The 20,739-nt window shown below is 33.8% G+C and overlaps 1 protein-coding gene across 1 annotated transcript in view; it reads right to left on the bottom strand.

Moving 5' to 3' along the window:
- The window catches only part of LOC117169838 (lachesin-like), a 516,863-nt gene that overhangs the window by 281,315 nt on the left and 214,809 nt on the right, over nt 1-20,739 (bottom strand). The window contains exon 2 of the mRNA XM_033356346.1: nt 4,040-4,149. Within this exon, the coding sequence (XP_033212237.1) occupies nt 4,040-4,149 (110 nt within the window). The remainder of the gene's footprint in view (nt 1-4,039; nt 4,150-20,739) is intronic.

The following is a 20,739-nucleotide window of genomic DNA, read 5'->3' as shown; positions in this document are numbered from 1 at the left end:
GGTAGCGTTGTTCTGCGAGCTGTTTTTGCGTCTGACCATCGTCTTCATCCAGCAAAGCCTGCAATTCGACGTCCTCAAACGATTTCGGTGGTTTGCCGCGGTAGGCGTCTCTCACATCAAAATTGCCACTTTTGAACTTATTAAACCACTCATTACACTGCGTTCGACCAAGAGCATGCTCTCCGTAAGCTTCGACAAGCATTCGATGAGATTCTATCGCCGATTTACCCAAATGGAAACAGAAAATTAATGCTCCCCGCAAATCGTTGTTTGAAGGCACGTATTTCGACATTTTCAAGAGCGAAAAAAATCACGATGTCATATGAAACTTGAAATGTTTGGTATTGGATATTGTTGACAGATGACAATACGCCAATTAGCGCAAATGGTAAGTTCCGACAGTGCCTACAAGTGTGCCTACTGGCCGCTAAATGGCAATACCGGTTTCATATGTATACACCTGGTACATGAACAAAAGCATGTATCTTAAGTCTTCCGTTCCGCGACTGTACATCGCACGCCGTCAAGCTGGTCGCGGAATATTGAGTCTTGAATGTCTTAAAAACAGGATTATTCTGGGTACAGCTAATAGAGTCAAAAATGGAAGAGATCCTCTTCTTAAAATGGTCCGGAATCTCGAATAAGTGGGCTAAGGAGCGTTTCTGTACAAAGCAGCGGAGGAGGCTGCTGAAACACTCGGACTTAACTTCAGTATTGGGGGTGAGCAAAATGCATACAATATTTTCTATCTCGAGTAATCGCTTCTGAAAGCCCGGATTAAGAAAGCACAAGAGAAAATCTTTCGTGAACAACTCCTCGATAAGAGGATGCACGGTATCTTCCACAGAAATGTGGAAGATCAGTCAAAGTCGTGTGAGCTAACGTTTGCTTTCCCTAAATCGCCCGGATTGAAGTCTGGTACGGAAGGTTTCATCTTGGCATGCCAAGACGGTGTTATTTCCAGCTTAACATACCGTGGCCACATTTTGAGCCTAGACATTCCCAAAAATAGCTGCAGGGCGTGCCATGCACACCCCGAGCATTTAGCTCACATACTATCTAGTTGTCCAACTCATGCGGGAACGACCTACACCCAAAGGCACAATGCGGCACTAAGAGTACTTTATTTCTATATCTGTTACTCTTACAGCATTAATCTCAATATCACTTCTCTAAATGCTCCTAGGAATTCGAGTCAATTGTCGAGAATGGGAAGTGCCGCATATACTGGAACTTTATATTTTCGACAATTTTTTCTGTTGCACACTCGAGGCCAGACATGGTTCTTCTTGACTTCGAGAAGCGAAACATGTTCGTTATCAAATTTTCGGCACCAGCTGACAAAAATGTGGGATATCAGGCGACCTCTCAAGGTACGCAGCCTTATCTTTGTATGCGGGGCTCTACAAGGATAGACGAACCCCTTTTCCAACTCATGCGGGAAAGACCTACAACCAAAGGTGGAACTTTTGTAATGTTTACTACTCCGAGTAATAACTAGTAATTACACGCCGAACTACAAAATTCATTGGTGTAAAATTTAAAAATGTTACATTTATTTCTACAGAAGATTGTAATATTTGCAAAGGGGTATAGTAACGTCGAGAGAGACCGGCGCACTGATTTACTACGCGACTTAGTAGAAATTGGTGCAGTCAAATTAGCAGACGAAAAAAATAAACCCAACATGTGCCGCGTGGCGTTGAATGTTACGATACGTATCAGTTTGCACGCGCATACGACGTAAATGCAGACTGATTTATTATGGGATTTTGAACGTTTTCACACTATTATGTTTATTTAAATTGCAATTGTACAGTACACGCGATTATATGTAAGTTGATACAGTATTATATACATGTAGGAATATTATATTACAAGCTGAAACAGAAAAATGTGACTAAAGTAAAGCTGGTGGGAATCGAACACGGGTCTCCAACGCGGCAGCATGGCGATATTCCATTCGACTAAACTAGATACTGTGATCCAGAAATTTATCGCCCTTATAAAGTAAATGTTAGCACTTACATTGATTTCCATTAAATTATTCTATAATTGTTCACATTAATAGCATTTTTTTAAATTCTAAACACTATATCTTAACGCAATCAAATATCCTAATATCGAGGTTAAAAAATAATTATTTGCTCTCTGTGGAAAATTTTTTTTTCAATTGTAATTTTTCGAATTATCCTAATTTATTGTAATAGGGATCTTTGCATCAAACCAGATTCAGTGATTGATAAATTCAAGGAATTTCAGCAAAGCGTTGGTCGGCTGACATCGTTTACGCTCGGCTGCACTCGGTCCATCGCTAGGCTTGCCCACTAAGTCACTTACTAATACTCGAGAGCCATCTTCCGAATTTGTCTTACTCCATAGTACAAAGAAATAGAAAGTTTCATAGTATAATTCATATTCCTACAGACAAATTTAGATTAGACAAATTCCTCTTGCAAATTTAGTCTTTTATGTTATTCTAGATACTTATTACTTCTACTCTTTTTATAAAATTTAATTATGTCTCTACTAATTTATCCTATCTAGGATTTTACTATAAAAAATACTAAGACTTCGTATTATCAATAGGAAAATTTCATATAAAAATAGCATAGCTTACGATTATTGTATTAAAATATATGAATTATCGGCTTGGTCCCTCGATTGTAACCTAATTTAGTAATTTTTCCAGTACAAAGTTTCTCAGTGTACGTATGGTTACCTTAATGTTGTAGCCATGCTAACTTTCAGAGGATTTGTCCAATCGAATCAACCGTTGATATTCTTCTTCAGGTTCCCAGAATGTAGATTAAGTTGGTTAGGCAGATATTTCCAAACAAAATAAAAAAATTTAGAGCATTTTGAAAATCTGATAATTTTTTTCCAATTTTCTTATAGATGAGCAGAAAACTTGCAAATTATCCGAATAAAATTTTCGATTTCGATGAAAATTAGGAAAGTTATATACTATTGCAAATTTTGAAAATGTTCAGAAAAATAGTAAAAAGATATTTTTCTGATAGATTAGGAAATTTCATTTAAATTAGTTATTTCCATTAGACAAAAATTAAGAAACTTAAAGCTTTTTCAAAATTTGAATAAGCCTTGTTCATAAGTTTTAGAAATTTTTGTCAATTTTTCTGGTACACGCAAAAAGACTTGCAAATTATCTTAATGACATTTATAACTCTATCAAATTTTCAAAAGTTATATGCTTTTCAACATTTTGAAAATTTTCAAAAAAAAGTAAAAAAAATCTTGTAGGTTAAGAAATACCAATCCAAAGTTCTACTAGATATAAAATATATGTATTTCGAAACTATTCTGATGAAATTTCTCAATAGACAAAAGTTGCAAAAGTTGGATCATTTTCAAAAATACGCAATTTTTGTTTTTAAGAGATCCGTAAGTTTAAAGCGTTGTTTTTAGTAGATTTGAACAAGGTTTACAAACTATCTTGCTGAAGTTTATCAATTGGACACAACTTATCGAGCGCGAAGCGCGAGTATCGCAATAGATATGTAATCGTCAAGGCTGTAGGTGCTCTGAGAACATTCTTTAAAAACAAATCTAAACAAATTTAAGTTACAATTTATGGCTGCAATTCCTGAGTAGTTTAAATCACAGTTTTCGATTTAAGTTTTAATATTTATGATATTTGAGAAAATGTAGTCAAAGTGTATACATTAAACGTATGAAAAAGAACGCGAGAGCGTACTCGCGCCCCCTAGGCACGCTCAAACTTGGCGCGAAGCGCCGTGCGCACGGCTTGCAATACGCATGTGCCCGCGCAGCGAGCATATTTTTTTATAATGAATAGCAGAGCGATCCAAACACGATATGCATCGCAGTGAATAAATTTTATATCCAAGAAAAAAAGTTTACTACTTCAATGCAATTCTTTATCAAATAAATAGAAATTTCAAGTGTGAGAAACTTTAAATAATATAAAATTCTTACTCACTAATTTTCTTCAATTGTCTTGAATTACACTGCAATAAAATTTAAATTAAAATTATTTTAAGGAAATTCGGCTCACCTTATAAGTTCCTAAGTCTTTGACGGTACAACCCAATTTCACACTCCGTCCAGCTGGAACTGTTATATTCCCGATCTCGTCGACAAATTCTGGATCTGGGACAGTGGACACTGAAAAATACAATTTTTCTGCTTAAAATGGTGCAATAAATAATATAAGCTTTGTTTCATTATTAATTTTCTTTTTTTTCGATATAAGTATAAATATATCACTATTCAAACAGACGCGAATTTTAATTGTAGTACTGGTTTGGTTCTGACCTTGACTTGAATTAAAATACACCGTAACGTAAACATAAGAGCCATTACGTAATGTTGCGAACTATGATGCATTTACCAGCTAGGCCGTTAGGGTAATGTAATTTATCGCTATGCAACTTTTTTGTCATGCACGAGTGATGACGGTACCTCTTCCTGCGGCTCACAGTGGCCGATTCTGGATTCAAGTGTTGATAACTTATGTGTAGTGTCAATTTTGATCCGATTTGAACCGCTGTTTTTTAAATACTTGTTAATACTTATAGTTTTAAAAAACACAGCCAGAATTAGGTTTCGATTCGTCAGAACGCTGCCTCAATTAAAAAACCACCGGAAGTCCTCATAGCCAGTGACCTAAAAATGCCCGTACTGAGCGCCGGTTATAGATGGCATCAAAATGACAATGAAATTGTAAAATAAGTAAAAAAAAGAGTACCACTATTTTTTGTTTCTCCATTTTGATTTCTTTTCAAAAAATTGTTTAAACATCTGTACAGCGAAATGAAAAAACTTCTCTTTTCAAAAAACTAATAGTACCAATCAATTCTACGTTTTTTTGACGAGGCCATTATATTAGCGTAAAATCGTTATAAACAATTTCGTCGTACAAGTGCAAATAGAGGAATCATATCCGGTCACGAATTAACGCTACTCAAGTCTATGAAAACTTCTTCAATGTATGTCAGCATTGAAAACACAATACTTTTGAATTTTGTCTGTTACTTTTTTCATTATTTAAACAAAATTAGTACGGGCATTTTTAGGTCACTGGCTATGATGATTTCCGGTGGTTTTTTAGCTTAGGCAGCGTTCTGATAAATCAAAATTTTATTCTGGCTGTGTTTTTTAAAACTACAAGTATTCACAAGTATATAAAAAATAACGGTTTAAATCGGATCAAAATTGACACTACACATAAGTTATCAACACTTGAATCCAGAATCGACCACTGTGCGGCTCCTCTCATAAACCCTCGCTGTGGTGTAATGCTTGGAACGCCCTAATCGAAATTGCTAGAATTGAAATTTACGTATATACATTAATGGACACTTTAAATCCTAAAATAACACTTTTTACTCCAAGTCGGATCAAATTGTTATAATAAAAAAAAAAACATTTTTTAGTAAAGTTAACACCATCTATAAAGCTTCATTGTTTTCGAGAGAACAAAATGAATGCGGATTTTTAAAATTTTTTAAACTCCTATGCATGATAAAATATCATTTCGACACTTTTTATCTAGATCAACGTCCTATATTTTAATATTCAATTTTAGGATATTCTAGAAACAATGAAAAAGAAAGATATTGAAAAATGGTGGGAAGAAATCCACGAAGATTAAAAACACGGCTTTGTTATCATTGACAGATTCATTTCTGTGCAGTATACAATTATACATATTTCGGTGCTAATAATTCAAGCATTTTAAGACAAATGGTTTATTAAATCTTGAAAATTTTCAAGGACTAAAACCGTTGCTGAAAACACCATAAATGTTTATTAAATTAAACGTCACTGAAAGCAATGGAAATTTTTCACGGTTCTCAAAAGAAATCTTTAAAATGGGGTCGTAAAATTTCTGATATAGGTCTTTGTTGTTGTTTATAGTTTATACTTCTGAAATAAATTATTTTGTCAGATCAGAAATAGTCAGAGAAGAATCGTCAGAGTTAATTAGAGTTGCAAATTTTATTCAATTTTTCGGAAACTTGGCAGTCTGAGACCATAAGTTAAAATTGCAGATGCAGATAAATTGTATCATTTTCAATCACAGAAAATCTCGTAACAACGAAACTTTAAAACTTCCAACATTTGCGTTTCAAGAGATATCAACAAAATTCTTCAATGAATTTTTAGGTAAAAAATGAATGTTGTATCACAAAAATGATTTTTTTAAATACTATTATGAAGAATCGATTCAATTTGACTAATAAAATAAAAAATAAACGAGAGCTCAAAGAAATAATACCATGGGAGCATTCCTAACGATAGTCAACTTGACATACACTCACACCCATCTCTGAACATCACGTGTGATGGATCGATCTATATGGATTCGGAAGCGAGTGAGTAGTAAATGCAGTATGAGTTATAGAAGCTCGCCAGTTGGCTTGACAGCTTAGTTATTGAATACAAAATGGAATCTTTCAAGCCTCCATTCCACTTTCAAAGCCCTATTTGCCACAATGCATCTTACAAAACGTCCATGCAATCAAATTTTATCTTAAAACTGAAGAAAAAAAGGCAAAGGATGACATCAAAAAGTAATTTGTATTTACAGCGATATTTTCATTTCATATGAACATCTTTGAAAATATATTTAATTTTAATAAATTCTTTAAAAAGCAAAGAATAAGTGTTAATTCTCACTTCTAAGAGTGCATATTGTATTTTACAATCTGCTAGGGAATTGCGGTTTATCTCCTTAAGCTCGAGTGTGTTTTCTGAATCGAAACCACACATCTTCAAGCTTCCTGACTCACTTGACTTCCTCAAAAATGCCACATTTTCTTCCTATCTTCTATAAATTTAAAATTTATAGAAAATCTAGAAAAATGAATTTTTCGCTCTAATAAATATTTTACAGAAACCTGAAGCTAATAAATGTTGCGTAAAAAAAAGTTTCTTCTAAATGCTGGCCTAAAGCTTCATAATTTTCTTTTACATACAAATATATATGCAATTTGATCTGCAAGTTCTTAATTTGAAAACCTAATAGTAGAAATGATCAACTTTTTGATGATAACTATAATAGAAATTAAGAGGGGGTGGGTAAGATTTAGAAACGCAAAGTTGATGTATCATGCAACTAGTGTGGTTCTTTTCGAAGAGTCAATTCGAGTCTTTCTTATGGACCCAGTTACAGACTGGATAAAGCGAGTAACTTTCAAGGCGGATCGAAGAGACTTTACTTGGCAAAGCGTAAGACTACTAGGTAATTCTCTTTGGGACCCTGCCATCGGCTTCATCATGCACCGTGTTCAAGAGGACTTGAAAGACAGTGTCGGCGCAAAGCAAATGTGATCGTACTTCCTCCATATCTGTCTTTGTAGCACAATTTTTCAAATTCAAATTTAAAGCCCTTCCCCCCTCCTCCTACATATATGAGATTTGTATTCTTTATTTGAATTTTGGATCAATTTGGATATGCAGCAAACAGCATTGAGTATGAAAAAACCCAGGCTTTAAAGCATTTAAAACTCCCTGCTATTACATGGATTTTCGAACTCGTCAATTTTTGCAGAACATTTATTTTCAAAATGATAAAATCAGTATTTAAAAAACAAATTTAATCTCTATTTATTTTATATTTCTAAAATATAAATAAATAAATATTATATATATATAAATATTTTTACAACAAAATGAAAAGAAATTTAGATTTTTAAAATTATTTTTTCCTACATGGCTGCATTTTTCTGAAAAAAAGATAAAATAGTAAATGGGGTACTTAATGCAAAGCTGAATAGTAGAGCTTTGAGTAGATATGGTAAGATTTCAGCGTCTGTTGACAATAGGGGGAGGTTGACATCTAGGGGGCGAAGAGGCACTTTTTCGACGATTGTATGTTTTCAGTACGAGTCGTAGGCGAGTGCGTAGCGAGAGTCAGAGACGAGTATTGAAAACGTACACAAGTCGAAAAAATCCCTCTCCCCATGGCGCATACGACATTTTTTATAACATATGGATGATTTCAGACATTTCTCGAATTACAGCAAGACTTACAAAGAATGTTGAATAAACTGAATGCAAGCATGAAGAGCATGGGCCTCAAGAGTAACGCAAATAAAACAAAAACTATGGTGTTCGAAGGAAAGAGTGAGAAAACATTATGCACTATTTTATTAAATGATGAGAGAATTGAACAAGTTGATAAGTTCGTATACCTTGGTAGCTTATTTACTAGAGACGGGAAGATAGATGAGGAATTAGATAGACGCATAAACGAAGATAAAAAGGTTATTGGTAGAGCAGATCCCCTTATCAGAAGTAAAAATATATCAAATAAAGCTGAAATGACAATATATAATTCTACATTTGTACCGACTGTACTATACGGTAGCGAGACATGGACTTATCAAGAAAAAAATAAAAGTAAAATTAACGCAATTGACATGAGATGCATGCGCATAATATGCGGGAAACCCCTGATGGACAAAGTAAGTAACGAGATAATTCTAAAAGAATGTGATGCAGAAGAGAGGCTAGTAGACACATGGGGAAGAAATCGAATAAGTTGGTTCGGGCATGTTGACAGAATGCTAAATGAACGACTAACGAAACAAGTGTATCAAGGTAAAGTAAATGTCAACGTGAACAGAGGTAGACCGCGGAAAGAATGGTTAGAATGTGTGAATGAGACCCTAGTTAGAAGAGACATAAGAAGTCACAGAAACACAAGGGTCTGCATGAAAAAATGCATGGACATAAAAGAAGCTAGAGAAGTATGCCAGGACAGAAAGTATGGCAGCAAATAGTTAACAAAAAGAGTGTCAGTAGAGCTGAAACAAAAGACCTTGGCCACTAATGCACCCAAGTGGGGAACCTTACATAACGACTTTGTGAGGATCTTCACTTGGGGTGATTGCTAGAGAGATTGATCAGCAACCCGGGTCGGAACAGTGTTGCCGAACGAACGTGTTATTCACTTAAATAATACGAGAATTCTGGATCAATCTGAAAATTCTCTATCCCTTCCCCAGATTACTCCTTTCCTCACCGAGTGAGTCATGTCTATCCCAAAAGGCAAATGGCTTAATGGTGTAATAACGACTTGAGTTAGAGCAGTATAGCTAACTGTTAAAAATTTCTGTTGGAAACTTCCACTACATGTATTGGGAGTTTATTTCCGAAACGTAAGGTAACGCTGCAATATACAATGTTGTAGTTGCCAAATTCTGGCATTGTTATGCTACCTTACATGTTTTGGAATTTTATAATACAACACTAGTAGCTGGATATCTCGACGCCTGTTGAAGAGAAAAATTAGAACAACAAATTTAAAACATTTCTGAGAACACTTGTTCCTGGCAAACAAATTTCTGCCCGCGTGAAAAAAGTTTGCACCAGAGCGAGCACCAGGTAGTATAATACGTATTCTACGAGAAATTTAAAAACATTTAAATTTGGTGAATAATGAAAACAATTCCAAATGGTCAGTCGACGACTCGGGTGCACGAAGTCGCCCCCCAGGTATCTTAGCACGTGTTCTACGAGAATTTTTTCAAAATTTGGATTGTTTCAACAGCCAAAATTACTAAAAATTATGTGTCGACGATCCGGGTGCTCCAGGTCGAACACAAGGTAGTTTAAAACGTTTTCTACGAGAACTTTAAAAAAATTTAATTTTCGTTAATAATAAAAACAATTCCAAATGGTGATTCGACGACCCGGGAGCACCAGGTCGCGCCCCAGGTATCTTAGTACGTATTCTACGAGAACTTTTTTAACATTTAGATTGTTTCAACAGCTAAAATTACCAAAAATTTGAGCCGACGATCCGGGTGCACCAGATCAAGCACCAGGTAGTATAATACGTTTTCTACGAGAACTTTTTTAAGAATTTTAATTTAGTCAATAATGAAAACAATTCTAAATGTTCAGCCGACGGCTCGGGTGCACCAGGTCGCGCCCCAGGTATCTTGGCACGTTTTCTAAAAGAACTTTTTCAAAATTTAGATTGTTTCAACAGCTAAAATTACTAAAAATTGTATGTCGATGATTCGGGTGCTCCAGATCGACAACAACGTAGTTTAAAACATTTTCTACGAGAACTTTTAAATTTTTCTAATTTCGTCAATAATTAAAGCAATTCCAAATAATGATTTAACGACCCGGGGGCACCAGGTCGCGCCTCAAGTATCTTAGTACGTATTCTACGAGAACTTTTTCAAAATTTAGATTGTTTCAACAGCTAAAATTGCTAAAAATTGTGAGTCGACGATCCGGGTGCACCAGATCGAGTACCAGATATTATAATACGTATTATACGAGAACTTTTTTAAGAATTTAAATTTCGTCAATGATGAAAACAATTCTAAATGGTCATTCGACGATTCGAGTGAACCAGATCGCTCTTCGGGTAGTTTAGCACGTATTTCACGAGAACTTTTTCAAAATTAAGATTATTCCAACAGCAAAAATTACTAAAAATTAGAGTCGACCTGGGGCGCGACCTGGTGCACCCGAGTCGTCGACTAACTATTTGCATTTTTTTTTCATTATTCACAAAATTTACATTTTTTTGAAGTTCTCTTAGAATACGTATTGTACTACCTGGTGCTCGATCTGATGCACCCGGATCGTCGACTCACAATTTTTAATAATTTTGGCTGTTGGATCAAACTAAATTCTAAATTAGTTCTTGTAGAATACGTGCGAAACTATCTGGGGCGCGACCTGGTGCACCCGGGTCGTCGACTAACCATTTGGAACTATTTTCATTATTCACAAAATTTAAATTTTTAAAAAGTTCGCGTAGAATAAGCATTAAACTACCTGGTGCTCGACCCGGTGCACCCGGATCGTCGGCTGACTATTTTTAGTGACTTTGTCTGTTTGAACAATCTAAATTTTGAAAAAATTCTCGTCGAATACGTATTAAACTACGTGGTGCTCGACTTAGTGCACCCGGATCGTCAACTCACAATTTTTTGTTATTTTGGCTGTTGAAACAATCTGAATTTGGAACTGTCTTCATTATTCAAGAAATTAAAATTTTTTAAGTTCTCGTAGAATACGTATTAAACTACCTGGTGCTCGACCCGGTGAACCCGGATCGTTGACTCACCATCTTACGTAATTTTGACTGTTGGTAATTTCTTGTGTACAATTTTCGTCTTACAAACGCTCTAATACATGTATTGGAATGCTGGACGATGACTTCACGATTTGCAACACTTACAATACCTGTATTGTAATTTAGTCATTTCACTACCATGGTTGCAATTTTACTTTACGCTTGTATTGTAGAAATGTGTTAGATGTGTGGTAGAACTGTAAACATTTTTAACAGTGTATGAAAGTGAGAAAGTAAAAAATTTCGTTGTTTATATTATGTTCTGCTTTAATATTGTACAGAAGTGTCTAATATTTTATCAGACGACGCAAAATAATCTATTTAATAATGCTAACCTAAAAACTCAAAGTCGAAAAAAATGACTTCGAGTGGTATACGAGCCAAACGTGAGTTAATGCTGTATACAGACTGTATCAGAACTTAAGCTCTTTGCATTGGAGCCGTTCGAATTATTACAATTGCACAACTGTTATCATTTTTGCAAGTGTACAGTACAGTGGTCTTAAGATTGAGAATTCTTAAAAATTAGGAAACCTCAAAATAAAATACCTATTAATCAATTTCAAGTGCATGTCGTTAAAAATTTTGGAATATCTGATTAAAAGGATTCATAGTTATTTGAAAATTCTAGTTAGAAGCATGTTCGTTCTAGGGAAGGAAAATTTTATTCGAAAGAGTGGATCAATAATTTGTACACATGGATATCAATTAATTTTCGCGCAAATAGAAAATTATGAATAACAGGAATTATTTCTTATAAAAAATCACAATTCCAAAAAATTTAAAGACATTATTCAAGTTTCTAAATGAATTTAAATTATGTATTAATTTACCAGCCAATAATTCCCGTACGCTGTATCGCGAATAATGCTACTCCACCAAATAAAAACATTGATAAACATATTTTGAAAATCTTAAGCTATTGAAAAATTATAATCATGCTTTTGTAATAACCAAATTGATATTTATAATTCGAAAGTTCCTGGAATAAAAAAGACAGTTTGTTATGATTATATGTATATCAGTTTCCACTTTCTTCTTAAGCTCAGTTTAATTTTCAAGAATGGGCCTCGTAAACTTGAATTCGCTACAGTTTCATTGGATTTCATAAAAAATAATAATGGGGCTTAAGTGGCTTTTTATTGGCAACGGCCACACGATAACCATTCTATACTTGTGGCTCCGGTTTTCATTGATTAACGAGGTAAGAGAACTCGCGGCATGGAAAGTTTGCCGTTTTGGGGGATAAATTTACGCACAATGCATAGAGGATTTCATCGTCGCCGATCGACTTTTGAACCAAAAGGATTATGAACGAGCGAATAAGGTGGGGTTTTTCGTTTTACAGCGGTAATATACGCACCCAGGTTTCCCGTTCCTTCGGACTTTCAACTTTCTTCATGTTACACGCTTTAGAGGAAAGTAGGAGAAGGGGACGATTGTAAAAAGCTATAGGGTCGACGACGTAAGGGTGCAAGTCGGTTCGCTCATTTGAATACTTAGATTGGACGAGTCGGGGGGCTGCTTAATCGCGTTTTCCGCGAAATTTATGAGATCTGAGCCGATAAGCCAGGAAATAAGTGCAAGACTTCGCGTACGAGAGTTAAGACAAAAAGAAAGATGGGGGAGTGGTAATTCGAATTTCATCCTCTTATCGCCTTTGATGCTGTCTTTAGCTCTGTCATATTTAATTCTCTTCACCTTTTCATCAGCCACTCGTTCACTTGAAAATGTTATCAGATTGAAGTGCACATTTGGGAAATTTTATGATGTGAAGCTTAAAAAGGATTATTTGCTTCAATTTTTCACATGCTCAACATTTTACTATAATTTCGGTCCTTAGGTTAATATTATCAATTTCGAAACCTTCCACCGTGTATATTAAGATGTTCCTTGTTGCGTGGGATAACATTCTCTTAACAATCTGCCTGCTGCGCGGGCTGCGCGAGCATATAAGCGCTACGCGCACAGCTGGCTTCCCCTGCTAGTTTGTGCGCTCGTTGGTTCTTGCGCTTCGCACTCGATAATATGTATATTAATTGTATGTTATATTTATTTCTGTACCTCAGTGTCGGGCTGTTTATTCAGATATTGCAAAATAAAGAACAAATTTAATTTTTCATGATTACATTCGTTTCTTATTTTGCATTGTATTCTATTTGTAGCTACCCTGAAAAGTGTGCATTATTTCCATTAATATATATTATTACAATTCATAAGATGCATTACTATTACCATAAAAGTATTTTCATTGTCTTATTTTTATAATTAAAATACACGCGCATCCCCTTTAAAAAATTGGTATTAAACATTTTATCATTGCAGCTTTCGTCTTTTTCCATAAATTAAATTTGTTTATTTTCAGTGTTATTTTTTACGAGTAAAACAAAAACTATGCATTCTATCAAAAAATAATCCATACAAATTTGTAGCTCTTTTTTAGCTGAACACCTTTTGCTTTTTTTTCGTAGCATGCTTCGTTTTTCAAAAAATTTAATTAATTTATTTTTAGTGGTTTTTCTTTTTCTGACTCTTTTTATATCGTGCGTTTGTTAGCTTCAAATCTTTAGTTTTATTTGTTTTTCGGGATTTTGTGATTGCTAGAACTCCGGCATTTTTTTATTAAAAAAAGTCCTGAAATAAATTATTCGTCTTTTTCATTATTAATAATAACTGTACATCGAATTTTTTAACCATGAAAAAGTTGGTTTCAACCATTTTAAAAATATTCTAACGTTTTGAATTTTTATCCCAAATAGCTGGCTAATGAACTGGAACTTTAATTTAGGACAATTGAAGAGTATACGAAAGGCCAATCCAATCAGTGAATATTTTAAAAAGTTATCGTGCTTACAAACTAAAAATCTGTAGACACACATGTACACATACATATTGACAGACCATGCGGAAAAACCTGTTTTCGGATTCAGCCGGTCTCAAAACGGGAACTTTTCTCAAAACCGGGAGAGAAGATCAAATATTACACAAATATAACACCTTCTCTGATGAGAATGTAAAAAATGTTGCACACAGTGCATGTACAATTTCGTAAGGTATCATGAGAAAAACATGCCGAACAAATTTGAATTCAATCGGATAATATTTTGAGCTGTTCCCAACAATTTAAGATTTCGTATGTAATATGCATGGGAAAAAGTCAATTCAATCCTAAACTTGTTATAATTTGTTCAAATATAACAGAAATCTAACGCACAATTAAGAAGCGGCTGCTTTAGGCAGACTGAAACAAATTGATAACTTTAAACAAATTTAAACTCGTATCTGACTGTTTTAAAATGAATTGTTTTGGTATTTTCCAACAAAAGTTCACAAACTTTAGTCAAAATAAAAAATGTATAAATTCATATGAAATAGTAGTCTGTTATTTTGTTTTTATAACATTCAGGTATTGCACATACTAATAATTGATTATTTATAAACTTCACATTTTGACCAATTTTGCGTAATTTAGTTGCAAAATACGTAAAAAGTAAATTTTTCAAATACTAAGATGGCTAAAATTATATATTTTTTAATGTTTTACATTTTTCACATGATTTTTATTTTCAGTGTGCCAAAAAATACCACTTCTTGGGTTGGTGATATATTTCAATTATATTTGACACGGTTATCACAATTTCAAAGTTTGACCCAATTTTTGTCATGTAAATTACATGTAAAACTTTATATCGGCACGGGCATCTTTAAACATTATCCGTATACGTATCTCATGTTGTGACGTCAGCTGATAAGATTTCGGTATGCTGAGGGTTAAAGCCATAATGAAAATTTCATTGTACGAAACTAAATTTCTTTTTATCATTTTGAAAAAAAAACATATTTTCACTGCGAGTGTATTCATTTATTACTTTCAATTTCTAAAAAGCTAATTAGGTATATATTGAAGTCATTACAATTTTTTAAATTAATTTTATTATTTAATTGAATACTATAAAAAATTGAAATAATGTCAAGATACATTCATGTTTAGAAGTTTTCTTTATGTTCTTAAAGTATTAAATTTTTTCTCATGTAATAGGTAATACAGAAGTGGTTCCATAGAAGCCCATCCAGTTTACCAATTCCTAGAAACTGCTGGACCAGGCAGTTTTTTATTGGACAGGGAGATAGACAGTTGCAAATCTTGGTTAAAAAACACTAGCAGCCCGAGTAAAAGTTCTTCGACTTGGTTTCGACTTGAATTGCTCCCAATCAAGACATGCGGAAGTGGACAAATTCGACTTCAGCATGTATCAGTTTTGAGAAGGTGTCCGGCTTTAATTTATGTCTTGGATACATGTTTATATATCTTGAAGACATATATTGATGCCTTAAGTCGAATTTTTATGACTCTAAGGCGAGCGGTTTATAACTTCGAGTGTATACCTGGCCTGACAAAAGGGGTGAATCTGACTGTCATAAATAGAAAATTGTCTTATAAAATATTACAATTTTAATTTTGTTTCATAAATTTTTTCAGCGTTACACTCTTTCAAACTCACAGATTTTGAATTGCTTAATTAAAAATAACTATTCTAATAATTTCAAATTTTCTATTTATTAATTTCATTCTCATTTCTGAGTCAAAAAAAGTTCGTCTTGAGAAAAGCTAGCGCCGACTTGGGGCTAACCATGCCGAGACTATAAAAATTCAATAAAATCCCCGAAACTGTGATTATATGGGACTTGGAGTGTACTGTTTGGCTCTGGGAATGTAGGCATCTTGGATTTCCCCCAATTAACCTATAATATTTAGTTGACAACTTAGTTTTTATCTTTTTCTCGTGACATGATATTTCTCGTGATATGATGTACAACATCTTAAAAGCTTAAAAATCATGACCACACCAGTATATATAGAATACATCTTCACCATTGAGCTTCGAAATTTCAGTTCTTGACCCACGACCATTGACCTATTGCCCTCTGATAATAGACTTATTAAGCTCTGATATATGTCCCCTCTAATCTTTCACTTTTGACCCCAGTCCTCTAGCTCCTAACTCGGATCCGGTTCTTCAATAGCTATTCGTGATCCCTGGCATTCGTAGTCGGCATAACGCTTTCTTGAATGCGCTTTCCGATCTTATTTTGTAATACTTTATTCTTGCGATTTGAGTTTTTACTCTAAGAATTTCAAAAATATAGGTCTTTTAATATAAAAAGAGGAATTTATTTGCATAGCTATAATTTATTTACTAATACATAGTAATTTAATAATAATTCAGTGATTTACACATTTTAACATACAATAAGTTTCTAAATTTAGATATTTCTCAAAGGATAAAATTTTCTTCCAACTTTGCAAAGGTAATGTTGATGGATTTATTCCCTAATCAAGGGATATAAGCATACATTAAGTCAATTTAATCTCCGTTTGATGAGCGATGGCAAAAAGCGAGATTTATCCACCCTCATCCTTGTTTTTCGTCATCAGTCTACCACCATTGGGCAGAGGTGATATCGAAGATAGGAGATTGGCACCTTTTTTCAGCCCCTTGATAGAAAAAAAGAAGAGGTGCCTGCCGGGAAAGAGGCTGATAAGGCCAACTCATTGGTCCCGAATAGACAGACTGCTGTCATTTTTCAGCTCGTCTGGTGACGACGAAGTGCGAGAGACAGTGAGAGAGATGAGAAGACGTAATAGAGGGAAATGGTTGACTTAGACAAGCTTTTGATTCGATTCGGCAATCGTGCCCGTATCAGCACTTCCGCAATTTATTCTAGCGCGAAAATTCGCGAGCGAGGAAGATCGTCGACCAAAAATGCAGCGTAAGCCGTTTAACTCATGAATGGTAATTAAACGTAATCGTCGAAAATGACACGCTGTTCAACATTTGCCCTTTTTATACAGCAATTTCGACGCCGGATCATCTTGAAGAATGAAATATATTTAAAATATTGAAAAAAGAGCAATCTAAGTGATATTTTCTGCACATTTTGCAATTTTTTCTTAACAGCTTTCTCATAAAGGGAGTTTTGTAAAAACCTACATTTTGACACATTTCAATATAAGGGCTGTTAAAATTTTTAGTTGGTTCCACGAATTAAAAATCTTTCTGTTGTGTTCATAGATCTAAAAAATGTGAAACTGTTTCTATATTCCAAATAAAACCGCACTATAACTGATTTATTTGTTCGCGTGTTCGAGACGCATCGATCAACTTATCATGAAACCTTTTATAACCTACAAGTGCCGATTTATGCTGTTCCAAATAAATGGTTTAATCTGCTTTCATGAGAAACACTTTATTGGTAATAGGAATACCACTGAGAAACCTTATATGTACCTACTCTTACGATCTAGCAATACCTAAGTCCCTATTTGTAAATTTTCAAAATATATCACTTATCATGTTTATATGAGACAACTTTTTTTATTATATAAAAAACAACAAATCAGTCAAAGGTCTACTAACAGCTGCTTCGTCGCATTGTATTTTATTTTCTCTGCGATTTGACATATTTTTTCTTTTAGAGGATACTTTAATTTCGGAAACAGCCAAAAACCATTAAGATGCCGTTGAAGTCTGAATGAGAGCTGTCGAATTTGCGTAAGGCCATCTTTCACCAGAAATTGCTGAACAAGCTCCAATGATTAAAAATTGTTTCCGAAAATAAATGACTAAGTTTTTGGGAAAATGCAATGCACACTCTTTGTTCGGTGTGGTTCGTCATCATTAAACGCAACGCGTAAGTGGTTAGATGTTTACGCAACTGCGAACACTAGTCGACTAACGATTTGAAGGTCCGTTTTACTTACAAGAAAAGTCTTTCAGGTGTACCTCGCCGATCTGATTCTCCCTTAAATATGTTGTAGTCGATTGTACCTATAGTATCGTATATAAAAGCTAAATTGATTTCGATCAAATCTACTGGAAAAGTTTCCTCGTGATAAGAGATGAATAAAGTAATTTACTAAAAAAAACATATATTGATGAGGTAAACCACCCCTACATATTTTTAAAGTTGTGCCGGAAATTTTTCAATTCAACGGAAAAAATTGTAAAAACATATATTTTGTAGTTAAGACAAAAATAAAGTTTACGTATTTCGCCAAAATAAGTTTAAAAAAAATTAATGGTGGTAGCTACCTCCAAACTCTTTTTATCTTATGTCTATGATGATATATACTTTCGATACATAAAAAAATTGGGAAATTTATTTTAAAACGATGGATGTAAAATATAGTCCATCCAAAATAAATTAAAAAATTACACGGGGGTAAACCACCACCTAATTATATATAGAATAGCAAAATAAGTCTAAAATTGAACAAAAAAATCCGAAAAATCCGTATTTTTGAGCGAAAAATAATCAGTATATCTTGGCGAGCTTAATTAATTATGCACCAAAGACTAAAGCTTAATAATATTATTCCCGATATGTAAATTGATATCGTAATTCATCAAAATAACAGAATCGTAAAAGTGACGCAAATAATTTTTCAAAACTCTAAACCCAAATACCTCTAAAGGTTAAATTTTTCCTTTTGTTCCTGTTGGAATCATTTTAAAATTTACAATTTTATCGGAGGGTGTTGCTTCTTCTACTACAGTTGGCAAAAGGAGTAAAATGCTATTTGGTCCTACACTTGTAAAATAAATATCCTGCAACCAAATCTTGAAGTGATGTGCAAATAATAAAAGCAATTATCATTGCTTTTATACAATTTTTAATAGAAGTAGATAATGTGCTGATACCTGAGGTAAGTTTCCCAGATTTTGATGCTTCTATATGAACATTTTCGGGCCTGAACAGATTGTCTTCTACTACTGGTCCAAATTTTCCGTTTGGTTAGAGGTGAAAGAAGTTTCCTGTCAGCAGATATCAGTGGTTTGATAGTGTAACTATGGGTAGTGGATGGAATAGACTGGACAACGCATTCCATCTTTTTCCTCCTTCAACAGCTAAAGTTCTCCCGAATGAATTTTCAATTGAAAGCCACTTCTATCCGAATTATGAACATTCTGTACTCCAACATTCGCTATCTCTTGCTTCACACTGGCGACAAATTCATCTGCCTTCGTTTTTAACTCGTTGACATTTTCCAATGTCTTTCTGGTAACAAACCGGTTGACTTTTCTGGAAACAATTCGTTGTTTGCTTTTAAATTTAGCAAGCCATGCTCGAGAAGCGCGGCAGCGAAAATCTTTATGGCCAATTTCTTGTTGTGCTTGTAATGCTCACCTCGCTATGTCTTTATCATGAATAATAAGCCTATTATCAACTGCTTTTTTGAAATTCTCTAATGTAATGTCATATATCCTAGCAACTTTTTCTCTATAACTACCGCCTTTATGAAGAGTATGGGCCCAACGTCTTAATCGTTTTACTGAAAGAACTTTTCTGAATTTTTTCTGAACACTCTCAAGACTAAAATTTTTCTTCTTTCCAATTCTCCAATATTCGACTGCTCTTAATTTATAGTCATATGATATTTCTTCCTTACCTTTTGTGCATCCATCCGTAGGTGAAAAGGCGGATCAAGAATATGGTGTTAAACATCACTCTCTATGATGCCAAATGTTCTTTCATTTCAATGTCCGAAATGTTTATTGGAGTTTCTTTTAAATTTAATGTTTACAATGTAGCAAGCAGTAAATTTATAGCATTCAAAGGATTCACCTTCATTTTCAAACCTGTAGAAAGGTTGAAAAGTTTTATTTAAAAGAAACATTGAATGTTAAAATATTTAAAAAATATTTTTTTATGTAATGATGTGGATAAAAATCTATAAAAAAAAATTTCTATACATAGTCGAGCGGCCACCCTGTCGAAATGTTATTGTCAATTTTTGAAATGTAATCAATATGTACTTACAAAAAATTTGGAAAAGCAAAATGGTCCAAGGCAGGGCACCTTCTCCTATTCAGACTTTTCATGTATAATATCGAAATTGGAACATTTATTGGTTAACTTACCGTTCTGTTTGGTAATTTTTGGTTCATTCTGCGAATTCTGTGAAGTTGATTATTCTTTGCTTCTTTGGGTTAGGCAAAGTATCAGTGTAAAAAAAACACTTCCCTAAAATAATTGTTAGGGAATTAGGGTTTAAATCTCCTTGTTTTTTTCGCAAGATAAAATTTACCACAGAATGCACAATAATATATTATTGTACATTCTGTGACAAATTTTATCTGCGAAAAAAGGTGATTCATTTACAACAGATCGCATTAAAATTAATATTAAAAAAACTCAGAAAATAATGTGCACAAAATTTAATTAGAAAGGTTAATAATGCGAAACAATTTAGGGGTAGTTACCCTCTTCAGTTCTGTTTTTCGCTCAAAAATACCTAAATACCATTAACCTCTTTTTTGTATACAACACATATTTTTTCGGATTTTTTTTGCTCAATTTTAGACTAATTTTGCTATTTTATATATAACTTGGGGGTGCTTTACCCCCGTGTAATTTTTTATTCATGTTGGATGGACTCTATTTTACATCCATCGTTATAAAACAAAATTCCCAATTTTTTATTTATCGAAAGTATATATTATCATAGACATTAGATAAAAAGAATTTAGGGGTAGCTACCCCCATTAATTTAAAAAAAAATTATTTTAGCGAAACACGTAAACTCTATTTTTGTTTCAACTACAAAATATATATAATTTTATTTTTTCCGTTGAATTGAA

This window comes from Belonocnema kinseyi, chromosome 3 (genome assembly GCF_010883055.1).
Source record: "Belonocnema kinseyi isolate 2016_QV_RU_SX_M_011 chromosome 3, B_treatae_v1, whole genome shotgun sequence".
Classification (NCBI taxonomy): Eukaryota; Metazoa; Arthropoda; class Insecta; order Hymenoptera; family Cynipidae; genus Belonocnema; species Belonocnema kinseyi.
This window is presented reverse-complemented; position numbering and strand designations above follow the sequence as displayed.